The sequence below is a fragment of the Lissotriton helveticus genome, chromosome 5_1 (genome assembly GCF_964261635.1).
Source record: "Lissotriton helveticus chromosome 5_1, aLisHel1.1, whole genome shotgun sequence".
NCBI lineage: Eukaryota > Metazoa > Chordata > Amphibia > Caudata > Salamandridae > Lissotriton > Lissotriton helveticus.
The window spans coordinates 360,836,143-360,857,582 of NC_136065.1; the positions used below are offsets into that span (position 1 = coordinate 360,836,143).

A 21,440-nucleotide genomic window follows, 5' to 3' on the forward strand; every position below is an offset into this window, starting at 1 on the left:
AGCCCCTCTCTATAAGCTTGTAGTTCAGGGACATGCCACAATCTCACCCATAGCATAAGTGGTTTGATAATAACATGGTGGTCTGTTCTTTTAAAATTAAGGTCCAGTTGCAGAGGTACTAAAGGAGTTCCTCTCGGAACCCTTACCAAGCTTCGCATGAAGTTATTGTCTTGGACACTGAAGGTCTCGTTAGACCCAGACCCCCACAATTCTGCACCATAAAGCACAGAAGATTGGACTTTGAATTTAAAAAGTTCCATTACTGGAAACACCGCTTTACTAGTGCTTAAGCTTTGCTCTCTAAGTATCGGTTTGGCATTCTGAGCAAATATTAGTTTGCTTTTTTCCAACTGAGCTTTCCAGGTGAATTTGGAGTCTAGTGTCACCCCTAAATATGAGAAGTGAGGCACTGACTCCAACTTCACTCCTTTTAACATTAAACACCCCTTATCAGGTTTGGTTGGGTTCAGGGCCATGTATTTTGTTTTCTTGACATTAATCTCTAGTCCCTTTTGACTACAATAATCATTAAAAGTGTTCAATAAAATCTGCAAGCCGTTTTTTGTTTGGGATATCAGAATAGTGTCGTCAGCAAATAGTAGAGATGCAACCCTTTCTCCATTCAATTTGGGTGCATCGTTATTACATCTTTCTAAGTATGAGGAAATATCGTTTACGAAAATAGAAAAAAGCGTGGGGGCCAGAACACATCCTTGGCGTACTCCCTGTTCAATTGGAATTTTCCCGGATAGTTCGCCGTTAGGACCCCATCTAATTCTCGCAAAATTCCCTTCATGTAATTTTATAATTTGTGCTACTATGTTATCTGGCATGCCTGCTGCACTCAACGTTTTCCAAAGAAGATCACGTGGCACCAGATCGAATGCTGCCCTTAAATCAACAAAGGCAACATATACATGGGCCTTTTTTATCATTACGTACTTCCAGTAGAGGCAGCAGAATCTGAAGCATTGATCTATCGTGCTGACTTTTGTCCTAAACCCGGCTTGAAATTTAGTCAAAAATGAATTTTCATCTAGCCAATTACTCACACGTACTAAAATATGGCGTGAGTAGATTTTCTGTAGGATGTCCATTAAGCTTATTGGCCGATAGTTACAGGGATCCTTCCTGTCTCCTTTCTTATATATTAAAACAATTTCGGCTCCCTTCCAGCTTTCAGGAAATTCTAAGCTACATGATAATTTATTGCACAGGTAATTAATGTAGGGTACCCATACTTTTGAATCGTGCTTATAGAGATCCCCGGGGATTTTATCCAAACCAGGGGCTTTCCCACTTTTAACTTGGCTTAAAGCCAGCTCGGTTTCCCCAAGGTAAAAACAAGCGGATCTACTGGAGTTACATAACTTGTTGTATTAGATACTATTTGAGAATCTTCATATTTTTTATACAAGTTAGTAAAATGAGTTACCCAGGTTTGCTCGTCTAAGAAGGTATCCTTAGCCACCCTGCCTACTTTATTCCCGTTTGCTATCAACCTCCAAAAAGCCACCGTATTGCGTGACCTTGCGGCTGACAACAAATCTGCCCATTTCTCTTCCTCCCACGCTCTTTTAGATGTCCTTTGGACAGTTTTATAGTTGTATCTAGCTTTATGGACATCTGGTTGTGACTTGGATTTAATCGCAATTATCAATTCCCTCTTCGACTCTCTACAAGATCTATCGTACCAAGGTTTACTGTGTGACAGATTCTGGGTCTTCTGCTGGTTTTTTTTGGCATTTTGGTAACCAATAATTTTAATTTGAGAAAGAACTCCTGATGTATGATCAAGAAGGGAGTTTTTGCTTCCTCCTCGGGAGTTAAACTCAAATATGATGCAAAGGTCCCAGCAAAAAGTGAATATATCTCACTAAGAATATCGCTATGATCCAAAATAAATGGCCAATTTAGCGATCTCCTGTTATTACTAATGTGGATTTCATTTCTATCACCAGTGCCTTCCTCAGATGAGAGTGATAATAGAGGATCACTAAACAGTGCAGCATCTAAGGACAAATTTAGGGGAAAATGATCGCTTTCAGTCCTCTCCATAATGTCAAGATCTATAAGATACGACCAAAGAGGGATGGAAACTATCACGAAATCCAAATTACTCTTATAAGTATTTCTACTAAAGGTTGGTTTTTTTAAGATGTCAGATGGTAACCGACCATTACAAGCCCTAAGGAAGTGCTCTGTGCATAATTTAATCAGCTGGAGGGCCAAAATGGAGCACTTGACCGATTTAAGATTCCCGAGAAAAGGGATCTTATTTACCTGGTCTTCTTCCTCAAAAATCTCGCTTAGGCCCGAAATTGGCTCATAGTTACAATTCAGATCCCCAGCCAAAATAACAAGATCCTCCCTGGGATCCAACCCTCTCAGAAAAGAATCCAGCTTGGTAACGGTCGGAGATTCCTTTGAAGAGGGGGTAGGCCTGTTATAGATATTTATTAAGAATAATTTATTCCCATTGGAGGTTGTTATTTTTAATACTAGGATATCTGCAGAGTTCACGTCTATCACCTCAATATTAACCTTTAGATTTATTTTCGCCCAAATCAAGAGACCCCCCGACGACCTTCCACTTCTAGAGGGTATTGCCCCAATACCGTAAGTCTTGTAGCCTACCCTGTGGGGAATATCAACTGCCCATGTTTCCTGGAGTAAGCAAAAATCAAAAGATTCTATAAAAGCAGCCCACTCAGGATCACTCAGGTTACTAGCAAGCCCGGCTATGTTCCAACAAACCAGGTTAACTGGCACCCCAAGTACCAAGGGCATAACGATATTAGCCCTTGGCGTCTTGCCACCAGTATAAGGCACCAACTTAGTTGCCGAGGTTGTTTCCTCGGAAAGTAAGTGCCTTGGAGGGCAAGTTGGTTCTACCTGTGTCTCTGGAATATTTGTAATATGAGTTACAAATTTAGCCGGAGGCCTGGGTGCTAGAGTTAACAATGGGTTACACTCATTTGTAATTCCCGGAGCTATGGGATTACTCATATCTCTTCCCTCATCCCCCCCTCTCCGAAAACTTCAATCACAGTTATCGAGACCACTGAAAACATCAAAACGGTTTGACATTTCCAGTGGTGTGAAGGGTTTAAGATGGTCCATCCTTCTGTTTTGGAAGTTTTGATTTCTAACTGGAACATAGTTCCATCCCAGGGGGTCAGGGGCTCTCACATGACAAGGGGGATAATACGTACTTCCCATACCCTGTTGGATCGGAGGATACTGAGCATATTGATTACTCCCAACATTCCCAACATTCTGTGCAAAAGGGTAATTAGATGGCTGAGTTACAGTTGTGCAGTGTGAAAGGGGATACTGGGATGGAAACACCACTGACCTAGGATAAAAGTACGTTAGGGGTCTTGGAGTTATGATATTATTGGAACTACCCATCTGCCAGTTCAATATGTAATGTACCGCAATGGGATCCCTGAAGTTTACTACCACTACGTCCCCGTCGATATCTTTGGTTCTGCACCCCAACCATTCAAGGCGGCGAACATGAACTATTTCCCCATTGATATGGTTTGCAATTGGCCTATGCATTCTCAGCCAATGCGTTGTCTTGTTTTTTAATTGAAAGAAACCCTCCCTCTTATTTTTTTCTAGGACCGGCACACCTGTTAGGACTACCACATAGGGTACTGCCTCTGGTGGAAGTTCGGGCAGCGGAACCCTTTTTGGTTTCCCCCAGGTGTGACTAGTTTCCCTCGTCTCCCTAGTTGGGTTTGACAAAACCAGATTAGATAAATTACTAGTACTTTTAGATGTATTGTCACTAGTGTTGGTTATGGCATTACCCAACAAATGATCAGCAATTTTTAATTGAGATGAACTAGGGGATACATGATGGTGGACAATCGCTGTTACTGTATTCCCCATAGGTTTGGGGACAGATGGAATTGGGGAGGGGCTAGGAACAATACAAGAGGAAGCAGGTGGAGGTGGTTGGACTGTAGTTGACAGGATTTGAGGTACAGTGTTAGATGTTTTGCTAGCGACATTAATAGCACCTGTATGGCCTACAAGATCTTGTTTGACCAGTACATTCTCAATTTTAGACAGTCTACACTCCACCTCCATTAGCCTCTCCAAAATGGATGCAGAATATGATTTAATCAAATTCTCAATATCAAATAGGGACACAGGGCCCTTGTTCTCAATATAAACATCATCAGTTACATCGGTGACCATACTATCCTCCTTGTCTACAGATGTATTAAGTTGACCTGAGAGTGTAGATACAATATGTGTCCCCTCTAAGTCTACTTGTGCAACACAAGGATTCTTGACAACCATAGCCAATTTTTTCCCAAAGTCTGAGCAGCTCAATTTGGGTTGCAACGGATCCCACCTTTTCCGTCGTTTTTTGTTCGGAGGTGGACCATAAACTTTCCCCGTGACTGGCAATTTTTTTGCCTTATTGCGAGCTACATGCAATTGTAACGACACATCACCCTTTAGTGGCGTTAAACTGCTCGCAATCGGTGATCCAAGCAAGCCAGTCGCGTCCGACCCAGATACAATGTCAGGTGAGAGTACAACCATGTTTACTTCCGGGAGCAAACTATCCAATATATGTGGCGACTCATTGGCTATCATATCAGTGACAGTATCAGGAGGACCAGTCGCGGGGGTTAGAGGTAGTGAAACAGACCCCTTCTTTATAATTTCCACGGAACGGCGGCGATCAGCCCGCCGCTCCGCCAATGCAATCTCCCGAGTAATATCCGGTGATGGTTTGGAAAAATAATTATCCAGAGTCCCATTGTGAAGCAGACCCTGATTATCCTGTGTGGGTTGCTCAATGTTAGTGGTGGCCATCTATGGGTAATAAGAGATAGATGCCAAAACAAATGACGGTGTTGAGAAGAAGTGAAAGGAACAAACAGTACTTGTTGAACAAGGGGGTATGCCCAGCCCCGGCTCCTCGTGTCTCTGAGGGTCTCAGAGGGTCCGCCCTTAGTCCGGGCTTTGTCCCGGGATTGGTCCCGCACACGCGTTCCGCTCACGCGTGTCAGGTGACAGATCATATACCGGAAGGAGTTTAAGGGGAGGAGTCCAGGGAAGAGGCGGCAGGTGTGCTTGGTGTAGTGCGCACAGCCTGTTGGGCCTCGCAGTCCCGTCCCCCTTACGGTCTCAGCAGAGCATCTCTCTTCACTTCACCAGCGCTATCCCAGGGCTTCACTGCACGAACAAACAAACACTCCTTTGCGAGCGGCCCCCGCGGAGCGGGGGCCGCGAGGAGTAAAGTAGGCGGTGATGGAGGGGAGGAGTCCCGGGAAGAGGCGGCAGGTGTGCTTGGTGTAGTGCGCACAGCCTGTTGGGCCTCGCAGTCCCGTCCCCCTTACGGTCTCAGCAGAGCGTCTCTCTTCACTTCACCAGCGCTATCCCAGGGCTTCACTGCACGAACAAACAAACACTCCTTTGCGAGCGGCTCCCGCGGAGCGGGGGCCGCGAGGAGTAAAGTAGGCGGTGATGGAGGGGAGGAGTCCCGGGAAGAGGCGGCAGGTGTGCTTGGTGTAGTGCGCACAGCCTGTTGGGCCTCGCAGTCCCGTCCCCCTTACGGTCTCAGCAGAGCGTCTCTCTTCACTTCACCAGCGCTATCCCAGGGCTTCACTGCACGAACAAACAAACACTCCTTTGCGAGCGGCTCCCACGGAGCGGGGGCCGCGAGGAGTAAAGTAGGCGGTGATGGAGGGGAGGAGTCCCGGGAAGAGGCGGCAGGTGTGCTTGGTGTAGTGCGCACAGCCTGTTGGGCCTCGCAGTCCCGTCCCCCTTACGGTCTCAGCAGAGCGTCTCTCTTCACTTCACCAGCGCTATCCCAGGGCTTCACTGCACGAACAAACAAACACTCCTTTGCGACCGGTTCAATATAAAAAAGATCAACATTTTGAATGTAAAATTAATTGAACAGGCAAAAAAACAAACAACAGAGAGAGGCAAATCCAGGTGGAATTGTTAAAATGTTTCAGTTGACCACAAAGCACCGAAGCACACACTCTGCTGTTTCTGTAGACTCCTTAATAAGAAAGTCAATGTATGAACAGATAATTTTCAAATCCTTCAGTTTAGTCGCATCAAAATTCTGTATGTGGCATGAATAGTTTTCACCATGGAGGCAGTCGACACGTGTTTTGCTCACAGGACTTTTTCAAGGCCAAAGCAATGTCTAAACATCAGAAGAGTGGTCTGGTATAAATCAGAAATCCGCTGCACATGGAAGGTCCTACCAACGTTAAGTCAATTTATGGTAGTCACCAAGCAGTCAAACCAAATTCAAAATCGTATTGACAACCATCCCAGCCCAAATAAATACCCGAATCAGTGATGACCCAAAGACGCCGACCAGTAATCGTCAAACGGGAAATGTAAATAGTCTACAACCAAATCAGGCACTTTATCCACACAGGACCATGAGAAGCCAGACACGAGTAATGACCCAAAGATGCCAACAGCTGTATTTATTCGAGATGGGATGGCTGTCAAAACGGTTTTGAGGATTAGTTTAATTACTCGATAACTACCATAAATTGACTTCTTGTTGGAAGGACGTACCAAATGCAGTGGATTTCTCATGTATACCAATCCACTATATTAGTGGTTGGACATTGCTTTATCCTTGAACATGTTCTGTGGACAAAACATGTATCGGCTGCCTCCATGATGAAGACTATTCATGCCATATAAAAGAATTTTGATATGAATAAAAGGAAGATTTTGAAAATTCTCTGCTCATACATTTACTTTTTTATCAAGGAGTATACAGCAGAGTGTGTATTTCGGTGCATTGTGGTCAAGTTTTCTGGACTGTATACAGTACGGTATTTTGCACCCCAGGTGGCTGGGTGCCATCACCATGTGAGCACCACTGGAAAGGACTTCCCCTTGTTTTTCTTTTGATACTTGATATTTTTACGGACTACCCTATACAATTGATCAGATGTACAAGCGTTTAGCATAGCCACCTTTGTTTCACCTAGTCATTGTTATAATATTTCTGTGCAGGTCATTCTACATTTTAGATTCAAGCTGTGCCACGTGGTCATTAAGAGAAGTGGTCATCAACCCAGTCAAGTAAAAGGTTACCTTGTAACCAAAAACTAATTTAAGAGTCACAACAGCAGGTATAAGTCTGTTCCATGGAAGAAAGAAATAGCTCAAAGACATTCAAGATAGCATGTTATTAATTCACTATGACAAAATGTACTGCTTGAATTCACTATGCACAAACTGTATCCTACAAGATTAAAAAATGTCTCCATAACCCTAATAACAGACTATTTTTCTTAATGTTATGGCGAAGGAATGAAATCTTCTGTTTTGAAGTTGCTATTTTCTTGGCTAATCTCATCAAAATCAATCCATGAGGAGTTTACACAGTTCCAAGTGGTACTTACTCTGGTCGCAGCGGATTCCACTGTATCCCGCCTCACAGACACACTGCCCGGTCACTGGATTGCAGCTCCCGTCGCTGTTACTGCAGTTGCAAATATTGATGCAATCCGCGCCCCAGCGGCCAGCATCACAGGCTGAAATAGAACAGATATGTATGGTTAAATGCAAACATGCACAAACTGGAGCTTATTAGCCTCAATAATGCATAATAATAACTGCACATACATTCAGTATATATGTATTTTATATATGTGCACATACATACAATATATATGTATTTTATATCTGCCTTCAAAGTCATATGCAACCACCTTTTAGCCCTGAAGGCTAACTTGTACAGTATGACAAGTCTCTCTTATTCACTAAAATGTTACATCACAAACACTGCAAATCAAATTAGAAATCGGGTTAATGTATTAATTTCAAATGATTTATCTAAAAGATCAATGCTATTTCCTTCTGAATAAGTCCACAAGCATTATTCTGTGCTCATAACTGCCAATAAGCGTGTAAAAAGTCTGAGTCTACTTGCAATCCAGCTGCTCGCCGTTATGAACACATATTCCTTCTCGCCTGCAGCAGTTGACTGTGTATGGGTCTTCTGAAGACCCTATCAATCAATCAATCAGGTTTCTTATAAAGAACGACTACTCACCCGTGAGGGTCCCAAGGTGCTGAGCGGGGGAGTAATGGGATCATTTCAAATTTTCAAATAAGGTGCCAGAAATCTTCTAGTTACTTCAATGTCAGGCATATACTATTCCAGGGACAATGTTTCTATTCAGGTCCTAGGACAGCCCCAGACTGAATATGGACCTCACAACATAAAGTTAAAGAGTCTTTACATAAAGAATTCCTCCCAGAATGCACTTCTCCATCTAGCAGGTTTTTTTGTAACTGGTAGGAACTTCCAAAAATTATTGACCGAAACACTAATAATTGAAAAAGCAAGGACTGCCTGCTACCGATGGAAAGTAAAAGCAGTGCCAAAATGTAAACTTCACATCAGTAAAAGTTTAACAACGAGAGACATAATGAAGAGAAATTTAACAGGCCACCCCAATATTCTTGCCCAATTTAGGAACATTTGGGAAAGGTAGCTGAATTCCGTAAAGTTTCTGTGTAGTCTGTGATGCTACTGCAAGACTAGGAGAACATGGCTGTTTGAGGGCCTAACCTGGAGCCCAAGGGTGCTGTTGCGTACCTCTACGGCAGTTGTATCCGGTCCAGCCTGGTGAGCAGCGGCATTCGCCTGTCACTGCATCGCAATGGCCGTCGTTCTGACATGAGCATCGCATCTGACAGCCGTGCCCGAACCATCCTGCTGGACACACTGTTGGGAAGTAGCAAGGGAGCATCAATCCAAACATCAGCTTAAAAGTTTATTTTGCACACTAAGCAGACCTAGCCTTTGTGAGAACCTAACTACGTATACAGCCAACTTAACCGCTTTCAGGTGTAGTTCAGTGTTTAATTTGAGCCAGTGGTTTACGGTGTTTGGCACCAGCACTTATTTGTCAGCACCTGCACTTGTGATAGCCTGCCACAAGGTGGCGCTGTCTGGCAAATTGAAAAATTACCACAACAAAAGTTCATTATTAATTCAATATACATAAAAAATGACTAATACCTGCCGCCCTAGCCATTCTTATAGCTTTGGTAGGCCTGAAATAAATAGTTTGAATTATCACACTTGTAGGAGTGTGATGGTTAGTAGTTGTGTTTGTTCTGTCATTGGCAGCGCTGTGGTGCAAGCTGCAGTGACATCCTGACGAGAGCCCTACCACTTATTTCTTTACAAATTAAGCACTGGTGAAGTTACCAAGTTTTACTATCAACTACCTCAATAGAACTCAATGTATGATATTGGATATATGAAAGACTGAGCCTGCCAAGCATGTAGATTAATACAATAAGCTTTCTGCCTTGCTAATGCCTCAGTGCCATAAACATCTGAGCCTAAAATAAATCAACATCACAATTAGCCTAAGGTGGTGTCATCTTCAAGCCCAATTTTGAAGTGAGCCTGCTCACTCTTCCTTCTCTTTTCCTGAGACAACAAATCACTTAACAGAGACTGAATTTAGAAAACAGACCTGACAGTCATGCGGCAGCTGATGGCTTCAAAATGAAACATGGCAGCACACTAGCTTTCACGTACACACACGCACGTTACTGGATTGTCCTGTTTGGATGGATATTTTCTAACAAACCAATACATTCTAATACACTGGTAGAGATGTAGCAGTCACGGGTCAGGTAGTTCCAGACATTTAACCCCTTCGCCGCGGGGGTAACTCCCCCACGGCATGGGGTAGAGGGGAAGGGCCCCGGCGACGCGGTCCTCGTGACGAGCCCAACTCGTCACGAGTCACAGTAGAGCTGTGCTCATGACGAGCTGGGCTCATCACAACCCTGCCCATTGATTTATTCTCCCGCACAGGCGGGGATTCAATTGCGCGTGGGCGCGCCGTGGCAGTTATGACAAGCCCAGTTAGAAGCATGTGTGTGCGGGTTTCTGAGATTTAATGTGGTGCTTACCATTTTGGCAGAGGTTGCCGCTGTATCCGGGTGCACAGATGCAGGCTCCAGTCACCGGCTCACAGCTGCCACCGTTCTCACAGACAGGACAGATTTCCTGGCAACCCACTCCCCAGTGACTATCTGGGCAGTCTGGAAAGGGTACAGTAAAAAACACAAAATTGGTCACTTAAATAAAACAATATTTTGCGGTGAAAGACACTGCCTAATAATCCATGGAGACACGTGTTGCCCCAGGTGACAAGCAGCTGGTTTTAGGTATCCAACCAACAGGCCTAGGTTGGAGCACGTGGCAGCAGCAGGAAGCACAATATGAATAAGCCAAGCAAACTACATAGAGAAGTGGACTTTTGGCATCCTTCTGAAAATTAGAACTTCGGTTTTCAGTTGAAGATGCACTGGGACCGAGATATGGATTGAATTTTAAAAGAGCATTCTAATTTTGTGAGAAGGAGTGCGGTGTAATTTATGAAACAACCAAGAGGGATTCGCGTTGATTTTTGGTCTCTTACTTTTGCCACAATCTTGTCCAGATTTGCCAGGGGGACAAATGCACATCCCACTGACTCTGTCGCAGGGCGCCCCACCACACGCGCAGGACTCAAAACAGTTGACACCGAATTTTCCCTCTGGGCACTCTACCGAAGAAGAAAAGGAGAGAGGAAGCGACGATTAGCACAACGGATAGAGCCTGAATCTATGACATGACAATGGTAGTCACTTCTGATCTATTCATTTAGCTACGCCTTTGTACAGTTTCCAACTCAGTAACGTATAATCATAAAACTGGATACTACCATTAAATAATGACTCTCAATTCACAGTTCATTCCCCAAAAGAGAGTCACAAATACTTTACAGGCATCAAGAGTTAAAAGAACATTTATAGATCTTTTTTTCCAAATGATGTCCAAGATTTTTGCCCATTATGCTTCCATTGTGTCTTGCTCCACATTTCCAAGTCTCAAATCAATCAACAGGGCCAATTCTTAAATGTATAGTCTGTCTGGCCATGTTTTAATAGCTAATTGAGATATCTCTCTTCGTTACGCCTCCCCTGGGGAGGCCTTGCATTTTGACGCATTTCCAGGTCTACCACTAATGGTAAATCTGGGAATGAGCTACAAAAACATGGGCGGGTATGTGAAAACACCCACACTCCACCTATGGAACGCCTCCCTAGGGCAGAGTAACGCCACGCAGAGATTTGTGCAGCTTTGTGTTACTCCAGATTTATCAAGCCAAGCATAGCGATGCAAGGTGGCCTTGCATGGCTTGATAAATCTGACTTTAGTGTTGCGCCGCCCGTGCCCCCTTGCTAAGGGCATGGGTGAACAACACTATGATAAATGTGGGCCCAAGTGTGTAGCCAATACCCCTAGGGTCATCTAAAATACCAAAAGTTCTAAATAATGTTGACACCCGAAAATATGTAATCCAATAACATTTTCCCTCTGATTTCGTTTGTTAAATATTAAAATAAACATATTCTTGTATAGTACCGCTTAAAACGATGTGGGTAGTCTCTGAGCACTGGAATAACACATGCATTGTCTGATACCTCAGTGGTACTTCTTTTTATCAGTTTCAGAATGATGGTCGGATAGTCTGAGTTCATCCGCAGAGGGTAAGGCTGCGACCGTCCCATAGAATATAAATAGCAGTAGTGCCAACATTCCAGAACAGAATGTTCAAAATATGTGTAGTCCAACGATATTGTGATGTTGATATCGGCCTGCAACAATGTTGATTCCAAAGTCGGTTGTGCCCTCCTCCTCGAAAACCGGCCTCCCCTCCTGGTGGGTGCCTCAAATCTTTGGGGACCTCATCATGCTTGTGGATTCTCTTGCTGGGACCAGCTGTATTCCCTGCCACTCCAGATACTGGCCTCTCCACCTGCCTTTGCTCAGACTGATGTTGTGATCTGGTCACTGTCTGGGGGAACTCCCATCTCCAGGCCTCTCTCACTATGCATGGAGCCATTCTCATCTGACCGTTGACCTGCGACCGCCTAACAAGTCCCCTGACCCCCCATATTCTACACGTGCGTGCCGCTGGGCTCCCGAGATGACTTGGGGGTGACTGTAAACCCCATCTGGCACACACACACTTCAACTGGTCCACACCCACCCTTTCGCTACACCGCATCACTACCCCAAAGGATCGCCCGTCGCCTTCTCCCCGCTGGGCCGTAGAGTCACCATGGGGAGGACTGATGGCAAGCAGCCCAAACTTAATTTCGAGACCAGGAAGTCCACAAAAACGCAGGCTGAAATGGACGGAGAACATACCGGCACCCCTAATCAACCCACGTCCACAGATGACCTGAAGGCCCTTCTCCTTGCCATACAATCTAGCCTGTCCTCTATAGAATTATGCTGCATGAAGGAGCACTTGGGGCTGTGCCGCACTCCTCAATGAACCTATCCTGACCAGCAAAGCTAGTGCGCTGACTTCTTGGGCTTAAAGACAGAGACATATTGCAGGCCCCTGACCCTAAGAGGGTGCCCACAGTGTGAGCTATTTCACAAGCCAGGTTCCCTGGGAGCACACTACCCACTTGTCTCAACAGTTCCTGGGAGACTTTCATCAGGGGGGTGGCTTGTGATCCAGGGGAGGAAGATACGTTCCTCTGCCTCTATGCCACCTCGTCAAATCCCCTTCCACCCCCTGTTGAGGGCAATGATGAGACCTAGTGTCTTTTTTAAGAACTATTGGGTGTCTGGCCCTTCCTTCCCTGTTAACCTCTGTCATTCTCAGCACATTCACGGTGTGGAAAAGGGTCCCAGGATGCCCGACCCCAACATGGCCGACAGTGGTGACCTTTTTCTCCCCTTGCTGATCCTTTTCCTCTACTTACAAAACCCTGCCAGGACTGTGCCTGACCTCAAGAGGACGTTTGGAATTTCCTCCGACCAAGGCTCCACCCCCCCCACACCCGAACTATTCTGACATTCCCCTGAGTACACTTGACCCCTACCTGGACAGAGGAGTTCGAGCATTTTGTCCGACGCCCGGTGGAGCTGCTCTGTTTAGCTAATTGAGGAGATCAGCCTTGGTTTATCCACTGACCGCCACCTGCCCAGCCGGACACTGGACACTGTTTCTCCCCTTCTCCCTGTCTAGCTCTCCCCCCCCTGCGTATTTCTGCAGTTCTGCCTTTTCCTTGTTTCCTTTCTTTCCATTTTTCTGACCGATGCTCGTTGGAGCTTCCTAGAGAGCTATAGAGGAGACTGGCCTTGGATTATCTCCCTGGCCGTCACCAACCCCCTTGGTCCAAGGACTAACTTTCCCTTTATCTCGTTTCCGTCTTCCCCCTCGTACTCTCCCTTCTCACTCCACCTTACCCCTTTTCCTCTCTATTTGTCTCTCCGGACATTGGACACAGTTCTTCCTCGTCTCCCTGCTATGGCTCCTTCCTCCCCTCCTTTCCTATAAATTCTCTCAACATTGTTGTTTGTTTAATGTACCTTACTACGCTATTGTAACTGATGTCATTTGTAATGCAATGTTCCTCTGCTATAGTGCTCTGATACCTACGGTTCTAGCCAGCGCTTTACAATCCTTTTGATGTACCTTCTAATGCAACGTACCCCTGGTTATGCGCTCTGATACCTCTGGGTCTAGATAGCGCTATATAATCTTCGCAAATTCAAATAAACTAAAACTGTTTTTTCCTGAGCAACATGGCTGATGACCGGTGGAGCTGCTTGACAGCTATTGAGGAGTCTGGCCCTGGTTTTCCCCCTTGACCGTCACCTTCCCAGCTGGACATTGAGCATTGTTTCTCCTCGTCTCCCCGTTTTTACTCCTTCCTCCCCTCCCTCCTACAAATTATTGAAACATTGTTTATGTGTACTGTACATTTCTATGCTCTTGTATCTGATGTGTCTTGAAACGTAATGATCCTAAATGTAAAGCGCTCTGATACCCTCTTGGGTCAAGTTTGCGCTATATAAAACTTTATAAATAAAAATAAATAAAAAATAAATAAACTTGACGATAGAGATGTAGCTGATAACTGTGAAGCTGATATTTGTTATGGTCAATATTTTTCACCTCAATATACTTCTGTTGAAAGTTAGGCTGAAACCGTCAACATTATCGGCGCCCTCTTGCTCTCCTTAACCTTTTTGTGCGCGTAAAACAGCCGCCATTTTTGAACACCATGGCTTCCCTGCTCCCGCCGAGAGCCAGCGCGCCTCTCTCCCATTCCTAACTTCGCCGGCATCCCCCGCATACTGACAACCCCCCTGCCTGCACCTGCCGCGAATCATAAAACCCCTCTTCAGCGCTGCTCTGCCCCAGACCCTCGTCCTGTTCCCAGCGCGACACCTCCCTTCTTCCCATTTATGATCCCCGGCCCTTTGATGCAAACCCCATTTCCCCGTGTGCCCGTTTGTCTTCCCCGTTCCCAGGCCGACACCCAGCTCTGCCGATACCAATCCCTTGCCCCTCCCCGTACAATAGAAAGCTTTCCTCCTCTAAGGACCCCCGAGATGATCAAAGCCCCCCCCCATCCCACGAGATCCGATCGAAACCCACACACACTGTGGATCGGCGGAATACCCAGCTGCGCGATGATCATCACCTGTTGTGAACGGGGCGGGGACTTCCACTGTAACCTTGCGTGGGAACGGGCTGGGAAAGGGGGGATTCTGAGGATGTCTTTCCGTACTTCAAAGTATCAACGAGAATGTGTTACATGCAATAAACAGATAAACGTGTGTATAAGAGGCCAGGCCTCAGGGATGCAGTTAGAGCACCTCAGAACGATACCTTCTGTCCGTTTTCGTTGTGTTCTCCTCCGGAGCGAATAAAAACCTTGTTTCCTGCCTTCCAGTCTCCAGCGCCTGCCTCTTCAATAGTTTAACTTCTTTGTGGGTTCAAGAGGCGACACCGCCGGGCAATAATTAAGGATCTTATATTCTGGTTGGTAGTGCCCCCCAGTTAGTTTCCACAATTGGCGCCCAACATGGGGCCCATCAGCGACCCATGGATCCAGTGGGAGAGGTCCTGACGACAAAGTGAACGACTGCAACGATCGGGAACGCGTCTGTCCGATAGACCCTCGTCTGACAGCCGATCATCCGAACTTCACTGGGTCCGAACAGACCTCTCTCGAGTGATCTACGGTCCTGACTGGGATCCATCAGGAGTGCCGCGAGGATAACGGAGAAGAGAGGACGATCGGGCGCTGGATTCGGAAGACAGGAAACTGTCCATGCGGTCCGGGTAAGGTCGTGTAACCACGACAAGTCGCGAAATTTGTTTGATTGCCTGTTTGTTAAAAAATACTAGTATTGCTCTTTTTTGTTTATTTGGAGATTCACTGTCTGCAAACGGAGAAGCAACGGTCTCTCTCTTTGCAAGCAGTGGAGGATAGGTAGGCCAGCAGCCGTGCTTATTTTCTCCCCCACTCAATAATCACCTGAAACTGAACTGTTGTTCACAAACTATTGTTTCCTGGAGATTCCCTGTCTGCAAACAGGGAAGAGACCACCCTTTTTGCAGATAGTGAAAAAGGTAGGTAACGCAAATCTTTGCGGACCTACTCATTCTCCCCATTGTTATTTATCGGTCTTTTGTTATCTTGATCTATGAGGGATTCACTGTCTGCAAACGGAGAAACAACGGGCTCTCTCTTTGCAAACAGTGGAGGATAGGTAGGGCAGCAGCCGTGCTTATTTTTTCCCTCCCACTCAATAATCTCTTGAAATTGAACTGTTGTTCGCAAACTATTGTTTCCTGGAGATTCCCTGTCTGCAAACAGGGAAGAGACCACCCTTTTTGCAGATAGTGAAAAGGGTAGGTAACGCAAATCTTTGCGGACCTGCTCATTCTCCCCATTGTTATTTATTGGTCTTTGGTTTTTTGATCCATGAGGTATTCACTGCCTGCAAACAACGTAGAATAGAAATATTCTGTCCAGTCTTTGCACCTAGTGATAAGATAGGCAGTGCTGACTTTTTAGTCCCTCGTTACGAGCCGTCATGTCTGTCTTCTCCCCACTGATTGGTAGCCTGTTTAGCCCGGACCGCTTATTAGAGATGGACCATCCAGCCCCGCTGGAAGGCACCCCTAATAAGGACATGTTCATGAAGCATGGATTGACCGCTATTGCCTATAGTAAACTATGGCATAAATATACAAAACAGGGTCAAGAAAGTCAATGGCCCCTGATAGGATCCTTCGATGATGATAAAATAAAAACGCTAGAAACTGCCCTAGGTAAAAACAAGACAACACCTACTATGCTTGATAGCTTCGGCATGTGGCGAAAAGAAACTGAACAGCGTAAAAAGAAAACTGAGAGTAGGTTGGAAAAAGAGCTGCAAAAAGCAGCCCACCTAGCTGCTCAGAAACTAAAAAAGGAGATAGAGGAAAGAGAGAAAGCTAAATAGAAACTAGAAAGGGAAACGCCAAGCCAGTGTCCGGTTAGAACCCCCTCCATGCTCTACCCTGATTTACCCTCGAAACGACAAACCAATGAGGACCTGCTGTTAGGTCCTCCTATCATCTACATGCCCCCTCCATATGCCCCTTCTCAACCCTTGGCGCAGCACGCGCCACCCCCAGGTACAAACAAAGGTACCGCCACAGCGTCGGCCCCAATGGCCTCTGTGCCGGCCGAACCCCTTGTATTAAAACCCGCATCAACAACGACGTTAGACGACCATGAGACTCGAGGGGCTGGCCCTGCAAGAACAAACAGGCTAGACAAAGATGAGCGAGCGGGGATCGACAAAATAGCAAGGACACTGGTAGAAAGGAAGGATGATGAAGAGTACATCACAGATATGTTCAGCTCGTATACAGGGAGTCACAGACGACATTTTACCGTACGACTGTGTTATCATGTCTTGAATGCATACGAGGACCGATATCGAGACAAAGGTCCCGAGAGCCTAAGGACCCTGTACCGGAAGGTCGATATCGGGGATGAGGGCGAGTGTGATGTGTCGGACCTCCTTACGCGTACGCTTGAGGTTTTCCGCCACCTCACTGAACGAAAGCCGGGAGCTAAATCCGCAGCCCCCGTAGTGACCGAACCACCAACCGAGCAATCTAACACCATGATGCCGATACGTGAGGCTGCCCCTTACTGGGTTCCTCCTCGGGGTACAGGGACTCACGATGATGCAAACAACCAAGATGCGAAGGGAAGGGTAGTATACAACTGGGTCTACCAGCCATGGGACCGGCAAGAGATACTGACATTCCGGAAATCTCTACCCGACCTACGTAAAAACCCCACTGCCTTCTATACTGAATTGGGGACAGCCCTGGGTTCAACTATCATGACCCTGGCTGACATCGACTTGTTCTTCGGGTTATGTCTACCAGCTGATGTGTGGAAGCAAATCCGGAAAGTCGACCACCTTGAGCTGTTCGGACATACCTGGTCACAACTCGATGAACTGGACAAACAACGGGGACCAGGACAAAAGCCGTTGAAATCCATTCTAGACCTCCCAGATAAAATCGTAGAGAAATTAAAAACCCAAATCCCAGAAAAGAAAGTGGACTGGTCGATAGTAACAGCCTGTCGCCAAAAACCCCAGGAGGACGTATCGGAGTACTTCTCCCGGTTTGAAACGGTGTTCTCCGATTACAGCGGCCAGGACATGACCACTGCAACCGGACACCATCTGTTTGTCCAGAATTATGTTAAGGGCCTATCTTTGGAAATCTCCCAGAAACTACAGGCCAGCGAGAGTAGTTGGGCAGCCTCCAAACCTACAGCGATTCTCCAAATGGCCCAATATTATGAGCATCAGAAAAATGAAAACGATAGGGCGACAGAGAAAGAGAAGAAAGACTTAAAAGAGAGGGTGATGATTGCCAAACTGCAAGGGGTGACTATAGGACGAGACCAATACCGAGGAAACTACCAGACGAACGTCCCTAAGACTGCATTTCCCCAGGACCGCACTCTGACTCCCTACAGTGGACGCACAGACCTTAGAGAAGACCAGTGCGCTTTCTGCAAAGGGACTGGCCATTGGAAATCCCAGTGCCCAGTTCTTCTGGAAATGATCAGAAACAGAGACCCCAGGGATGTAGCAAACGGACCGAGACCTAAGGGACCACCACGAGGGCCCCCAAATGACGCAACGAACGACAGATCAAGCAGACCAAATACGTTCGATCGACCCAGACAGAACCAATATCAACAATCTGACTATGACGACACTCACACCTTTGCATAGGACAGCCAAGGGCGAGGGAGGGATCCAGTCGAGCTCTATGTTGACCAGCAGGGCCCTTATGTCACTGCTAAGGTCCTGGGTACCAAGTCTCCATTTCTGGTAGACACTGGCGCAACACGTAGTGCGTTATCTAAACGACTGATTCCAAGGGCACCCTTGTCTGGCTCACTCATAACATCGACAGGTTTCGATGGAACGCCCTCCACCAACCCTTTGTCTGCCCCGATTCTCTTTGACGTAGAAAACAACACCACCGACACCACGTTCTTGCTTTCCTCCAATAGCCCTGACGCCATTATGGGACTTGACTTACTGAAACACTTCCGAGCGACGATTAGGTGTTCTCAAGATGGAGTTCGAGTGTTTCTTTACGACAACCCCGTTCTGCTTAGACATTGTTCCCCCCGGCACATGTTTTCCATCACCGACGTTGACGCGTCCCTGCTTGACACTCTACCTCCGTATCTGTGGGCCAAAGCGGATTCGGACGTAGGGCGTATGTTAATTGACCCAGTGCACATTACTGTCCGACCAGACGCAACACTCCCAAAACTCCCACAATATCGGATATCGCCAGAGGGCGAGAAGGCATTGGTAATGATTATCCAGTCACTGATAGACGCAGGAGTGGTAGAGGAAGTGGTTAGCAACGTTTGCAACAGCCCTATCTTGCCCATTATCAAGAAGCAGGGAGAGGGAGATGAGAAAGCATACCGTTTCATCATCGACCTCCGAGAGATCAACAAAGTGGTGGTACCCCAGTACCCTGTGGTCTCAGACATCACCACCATCCTGACCTTGATTCCATCCACTGCCACCACCTTTTCCGTCATCGACCTCAAGAACGCATTCTTCTCCATCCCCATCCACCCAGACAGCCGATATCTCTTCGGCTTTACCCTAAAGTCCCGCTCATATAGGTTTTGCCGAGCTCCTCAAGGCTACACGGAGAGCCCTAGCATCTACAGCCAGGCCCTCAAAAGACAACTAGACCAAGTCCGGTTACCCGACGGGGTGGTGTTGGTACAATATGTCGATGACATCCTTTTGGCAGCCGACACCACCCCTCTAGCGGTTACCGCCACCATTCAACTCTTGCACTTCCTGGCGGAAAATGGCCACAAGGTCTCCAAGAAGAAGTTGCAATTCTGCCTACCCCAGGTCACTTACCTGGGCCACCTTCTGTCCAAAGATGGAAGGAAACTCACCCCTGATCGAATCCAAACCATTCTAGATACCCCTGTCCCTAAAACCCAGAAGCAGGTTCGCTCCCTATTAGGCCTCACCTCCTTCTGCCGACAATGGTTGCCAAACTTCAGCCTCGTTGTAAAACCACTGCTTTCTCTGCTAAACAAAGACGTCCCTTTCCCACTCCCTTGGACTCCTGAGTGTCAAACTTCCTTCACGGAACTACGAGATGCCCTTTGCTCAGCCCCTGTCCTGGGTACCCCTGATTACAGAAAGCCCTTCTCCCTTTACACTCACGAAAGGGAGGGGTGCGCTTTATCTGTCCTGACCCAGGCCATCGGCCCTAAGCAACGACCGTGCGCTTACTTCTCTGCCACTCTTGACCCTGTCGCCAGAGCCTTGCCTGCCTGCCTTCGAGCTGTAGCTGCTGCTGCAGTCTCTATCCGACAGAGTGAGGGGATTGTACTCTCGAATTCCCTCACGGTACTGGTACCCCATGCAGTCGACACCCTCCTGAACCAAACCAAGACGCAACATCTGACGAGTGCACGACTGACTGGATACGAACTAACCTTGCTTGCCCCCCATATCACCCTGAAAAGATGCACCACACTGAACCCAGCAACTCTGTTACCCTTGCCAGAGAACGATCCCAATGTGCACCCCGTACATGACTGCGTGACTCTTACGGACGAACAGACCAGGAGTAGGGTCGACCTCAGAGACACAGCTTTCCCTGACCCCGACGGGGAGTTGTGGGTGGACGGTTCTTGCATCAAACTCTCCGATGGTACCACTTCCGCTGCCTATGCAGTCACCACGGCTCGAACTGTAGTAGAAACAGCCCGCATCACCCAGCGATCTGCCCAGGCAGCGGAACTGATTGCTTTGACGCGAGCCTGCATCCTGGCAACAGGAACCACAGCGAACATTTACACTGACAGCCAGTATGCCTTCGGGGTGGTTCACCATTTTGGGCTCCTCTGGAGGGAGAGAGGATACTTGACCTCACACGGCACACCCATTTTGCACGGGGATTTAGTCTCCGCCTTAATCGAAGCTGTCCTCCTCCCCAACAGACTTGCCGTTATCAAATGCCAGGCACACAAGAAAGTGACAGACATTATCGGACAGGGAAATGCACTAGCTGACATCACCGCCCGAACGACAGCTGAAAATAGAACGACAACACATATGTACGTGACCAGGTCACAAGCAGAAAACTGGACTGACGCCAAGGACACAATCAGAGACATACAAACGACCAGCACACAACACGAATTGACTGAATGGACACAGGTGGGATTGAAAGACGATGAAGGCTGCTGGCGGACGAAAGACACGAACAAATGGTTGCTACCTGATTCGTACTTGATTCCCATATTAACCATGGCACACTCCCCTGCCCACATAGGATCAGCCCCCATGATCGAACTTGTCTCCAGGGTTTGGCACAATGACAAGATCCCAGATTCCGCCAAACGCCTGGTCCAACAATGCTTAATATGCCTGCAACACAACCCCGGGAAAGGAACTGTAGTACCCCGGGGGGGATTTGGGGTCCCAAACCACCCATTTGAAGTCCTGCAGATGGACTACATCCAGCTAGACAGATGCCAAGGCCTGAAATATGTACTTGTCGTGGTGTGCGCATTTAGCAAATGGGTGGAAGCATATCCAACCCGTGACAACACCGCTATGGCCACTGCAAAGGTCCTGTTAAAGGAGTTTTTCCCCCGTTATGGCCTCTGTCGTGTTTTGTGGAGTGATAATGGCCCCCACTTTGTAGCCAACGTTATCCAGCTCATCCTAAATGGGCTGGGTATTAAACAGAAATTCCACGCAGTCTTCCACCCTCAATCTGCTGGGCTTGTCGAACGACACAATGCCACACTCAAGCTTAAACTGGCCAAAATAGTGGCTACGACGGGCCTGAAATGGCCAGACGCCCTCCCACTGGCATTGCTATCGATGCGCTCCACCCCCACCCGACATCACTTAACCCCTTATGAAGTTGTCTTCGGTCGACCCATGAGCGTCTGGTCTGCCCCGAAACCAACTTCCATTCATGACGTTCCGG

At 47.0% G+C, this 21,440-nt stretch overlaps 1 protein-coding gene across 1 annotated transcript in view; it reads right to left on the minus strand.

Moving 5' to 3' along the window:
• Positions 1–21,440, minus strand: part of LOC144753162 (uncharacterized) — a 1,401,110-nt gene that overhangs the window by 101,927 nt on the left and 1,277,743 nt on the right. The window contains exons 19-22 of the mRNA XM_078640932.1: positions 10,473–10,598; positions 9,961–10,092; positions 8,624–8,752; positions 7,422–7,553 (exon numbers count right to left, since the gene is read on the minus strand). Coding sequence (XP_078497058.1) covers positions 7,422–7,553; positions 8,624–8,752; positions 9,961–10,092; positions 10,473–10,598 — 519 coding nt within the window. The remainder of the gene's footprint in view (positions 1–7,421; positions 7,554–8,623; positions 8,753–9,960; positions 10,093–10,472; positions 10,599–21,440) is intronic.